Source organism: Austrofundulus limnaeus, unplaced genomic scaffold (assembly GCF_001266775.1).
Source record: "Austrofundulus limnaeus strain Quisiro unplaced genomic scaffold, Austrofundulus_limnaeus-1.0 Scaffold742, whole genome shotgun sequence".
In the NCBI taxonomy this organism is placed as follows: domain Eukaryota; kingdom Metazoa; phylum Chordata; class Actinopteri; order Cyprinodontiformes; family Rivulidae; genus Austrofundulus; species Austrofundulus limnaeus.
Window position 1 is genome coordinate 37 of NW_013953144.1, and position 4,225 is coordinate 4,261.

Genomic DNA, 4,225 nt, shown 5'->3' on the forward strand with positions numbered 1-4,225 from the left:
ACGAATTCACTCCCACCTGCTTGAGACTTAACTCTTTTACACACGAAGGGAAGGTTTTACACGCCCCCACACTCCCATAGACTTTCACACGTCTCCAGCTGGAGAACTGAGGAGCAATCGTATTTAATGCCTTGTTTGATGCGGAGGGGCCACGGAAATAGACGATGAAACAAAAGTCCCCCCCCCCAAAAAAAAAAGTTTTAAAAAGCAAGCGGCATCACACCACTCACTCATTAGGAAGATTAGAATAAAACTTGCAGAGGAGGAAATTTGTCTATTGTTGCATCAGTCAAACGTGGCCGTCTTCACAGTGTGTTCAGACGTGTGTGAGTGCGTGTGCGCAAGAGATAATAACCATATTTAACATCTTATGACATTTCAATTTCATACATGTTGTCAGAGCAATGCAATGAAGGGAAAAAAAGACACTGCTGCATTTTTCACAGGTTCTGCTTTGCTCTCTCGCTCCCTCGCATATTTTCATGTCTCCCACATTCTTCTCGCCTCTCTCCCTCTGTCTCCTCTCTCCGTCCGTCTGCTTGTCTTTCGCACTCACCAGCTGCTGTGTCCATACTGTGCAGTGTGTGCTATTTCTGAATGAAGCCGTCTCCTCGTGCAGCCGGCCCGCGAGCCTTCCTGAAGCCAGACCACAGCTAGTTGACTGTGGCTATACGCTAGCCACGCTCATACGCAGAGAAACCCGAACGCTGGCACCTGAAAGAGAGAGAGAAGCAGAAAGAGATTAGACAGAAAAACATAACAGTGGCACAGTGGAGATTATTATAGCTACAGATGTTGTTTGGCACTGAGACAAAGACCACATTCAGTTTGGATTCAACTGTTTCTCTTTTTTCCCCCTTTGAAGATGTGCTTTTAGGTTATTATTAAATATCCCCCTGCCCACATTACAAGAACTTACAACAGGGAGTTGGAAATCCTAGTCTTTCTCAATCCTGCAACATTTAATTATTACCCCAGGATCAGCTGTCATTGCCTTCCTTATTTTTTATTTCATTGTCTGATCACATGCAGGCCGAATGATGTTAATAGAAACCAGTGGCCAGCAGCCAAAAAGGAGTGGGAATGAAGCACTGCCACAAGCCAATGACTAAAATAAACAATCTCCTCTGCAAATCATGATTGTTCGAGTCCCCTTCAATATAAATCAAGTGGATTTTTTTTGAGTGTAGCTATCTAAAAGAGGAGCGCTTGTTGATTAAAACCACCTCTCTTTTTTCCTCCCTTTTACCCCCACTTTTTTTTCTTTTTTTTTTTTCTTTTTTTTTTTTTCCGTCAGGACTGTCCTCGCCTGGTTCACTTAAGAAGCCGGGGAAGTTTGATTTCAACACCCTGACTTCTCAGACGAGGTCCCCCCGCATGGCGTTCACACACCACCCGCTGCCTGTGCTGGCGGGAGTGAGACCAGGTGAGAGCGCTGCCATAAAACCAATCAACCCCCCCTCCCCCCCCTCACCTCCGGTAATCTGAAAAAGAGAGAGAAGGAAAGGGAGTGGTCAACGTGATGCTGGACTGCTACATTTACACACCCAAACTCTTCTGGATAAATGAATTCTTCAGTCGTGTGCCTGAAAATGCAAAACCTAAACCAAGTTGCTGAGAAAGCAAAAAATAAAAAATAAAAAAATACTTTCCAGTCCTAGAGTTGCAACTGCTGAGAAGCAATATGCCTGCAGAGTTTCACCTGTTCAGTGTTACTGCTGTCATCATGGCTTGGCATAAATTCCCCTTCTCTCTCTCTCTTTCAGCCTCTCTCCATCCATCCATTATTACCACCATCTTTGTGCCTGTGTTTTTAATACTGTCATTGCATGATATCAGTGCTGCATCCATGCCTTAGTGCCTGATTTGCTGCACATCTTACAGCTTTGTGGATTTGTTGTGATGTTCGTGATTTATGCATTTAAACTGACAAGAGCTTTTGTTCTTAAGTGATTATTTTAACTGGATGTAGAAAAAACTCACAGTATGGAAGGTTCACATACTTTAAAAAGGGGGGTTTGTTTCTTTACTATGGACACTCAATATCTTACCTATTGAAGATAGCTTTTTAAAATGGTGATATTATCGTGTCATTGTTTTCAAATGGTTGTGTTGGTTGTCTACGTAAAAACCCATCAGTGTGTTTAAGTTTTTGTTTGTTTTTTTTTTTCACTTTGGAAACTGTTTTAAAAATGCAATTTGGGAGCTCCTATAATGCAAGTTTTTTTTTGCAAGGCTGAAAAAATAAAAAAAATAATAATAAAACGTGTGTATTTACAAATGCTGTGCCCATAAGGATTGGGCTCTAAACTCTGTTTCTCTAAACTGGAGTTGATCAGACCTATCTACAACAGGTAAGATAGTAACTGTTCCAAGGTGTCGCACAGAAACCCCTCTTCAAATGATGTGAATTATTTTTGAATAGAAGCAAACATTTTGTTTGAAACATAATTTTCTATAATGTAGTACGCATTTTTTCTTACATTGCACATCTCTGTAAATTTAGTTTATTTATTTTTTGTTCATTAGAAGGTAAGATTGAACAGGAGGAGAGAGTAGAACAAAAAAAAGCAGTAGAGATGAACCTAGTAGTTGAGCCATAAACGTGTGTGGATGTGTTTTGTAGTAAAGGAATTCCTAATTAATCTCTGGCATTTCCAAACTCTTGCTTCAATACATGGTTCTGAGGGCAAGCTGACCTCTCACCAGTGTCTCTGTCAGATAGGAGAACCAGTGTAGCTACTCTGTTTATAGTAAGAAAATTCCCAAAGTCTCTAGCATCTCAAGTTTGCCAAAAAGTCCCAGTGGGGTGGTCTCACTTTTCAAAGAAATGAATATGTCCTCCCTTCTCTGTGTCTCTCCTTCCCATTCCGTTTGTCTCTCCAAGGGATAGATTGGTGCACAGCCAAACCAGAGCTCCCATGTAAAAGGTCACTTGGACTCGATGCGCACCATGTTGAACTCTATTGAATTTTGCTCGTGGAGCTCCCCGCAGTATATTTAGAAAATGTATTCTTGTCTGGATTTGCACAATTAAGCCGTGTTGTTTATCTGCACTGAGCATACTCAGGTCCTCTTGTGAATCCAAAACAGTCGATTAAATTTTTGTTGAAGTGTGTTTTTCTGATTTGTTCAAAAAAAAAGTGTTAGCGGCGATGTCAGCTGTCTTTGTTCCCCGACTAACTTCAAACACTCCTCAAAATGTGTGTGAACCGATAGCCCGAGTGTTTGCACGTAATAGATACGCTGCAGTGAGACAGTATTTAAAGATTGCGTCTCGGTGCTTTTGTGCACCTGCACGGCGCACATGCACGCACATGTAAATTTACACTCTGTACAAAAATGGCTGCCATCCAAGTCAAATGTCCCTCTGAGGCCTTGGTCTCATAAAGAGGCTGGAGGATGATGGGTGGGAGGGAGGAAGAGAGGGGTAAGAAGAGAGATGAGGGAGAAAAACAGTTTAACAAGGCTTCGTGGCATATCCTGGACAGGCTGAAGCTGTTAGTTGTTGCTGTGTAGGTCTGGTAAGTGTGGCTGTTCTGGGGTTCGGACCGGATGGTTTACGTCCTGTTTTTGGCTCTAGACTCGCATGGAGAGCTGCCAGATTAACTGTTGCCTGAGCTTGGAGAGTCAGCCATTATGACAGCAATTACACACTGGTATACATAAAAAACACATGGAAACTAGGACAGGCAAACATGAAAAAAATACACACAAATTACAAAAAGCAAAAATCACCGGAACACATAACCAACCTAGAATACAAAACAATTACACACAAAGAAAAACAGGGATGAGCTCACTTTGTGGTTACGATAGACACAAGGGATAGTAGGTGACAGACATAATCACAGATGCTTGTTCGCCAGGCTTCCAGTCACCTAGCAGCTTGTCTCTTTAGTTTGGTGAGCCAATCGCCAAAGCCATAGAATCACAGCCGACAGGACAGACAGTGCAGCCATAGTCTGTACAAGTGTGTGTGCGGTTGGCTGACTGGCTGACTAATGTCTCTGGGAGGTGTTTTGTGGTCGTTTAGGAGCAGAGGGCAGGTTCTCTCCCAAGCTTCAAACTACTGGGCAGAACCGCACAGCAAGGATATGCCTCTGATTGATTACACATCACTGACAAACAATAAAACAAAAGTGGAAGAAATACAAACCCACTCTCTGTCTCTGTCTGTGTTGGTGTGTGTGTGTGTGTGTGTGTGTGTGTGTGTGTGTGTGTG

The 4,225-nt window shown here is 42.5% G+C and overlaps 1 protein-coding gene across 1 annotated transcript in view; it reads left to right on the forward strand.

The window, feature by feature from the left end:
* Positions 1-1,297: 1,297 nt before the first annotated feature.
* LOC106532270 (nuclear factor 1 X-type) overlaps positions 1,298-4,225 on the forward strand; it is a gene marked incomplete at its 5' end in the record, with an annotated part of 15,295 nt that continues 12,367 nt past the window's right edge. The window contains 1 exon segment of the mRNA XM_014028292.1: positions 1,298-1,426. Within this exon segment, the coding sequence (XP_013883746.1) occupies positions 1,298-1,426 (129 nt within the window).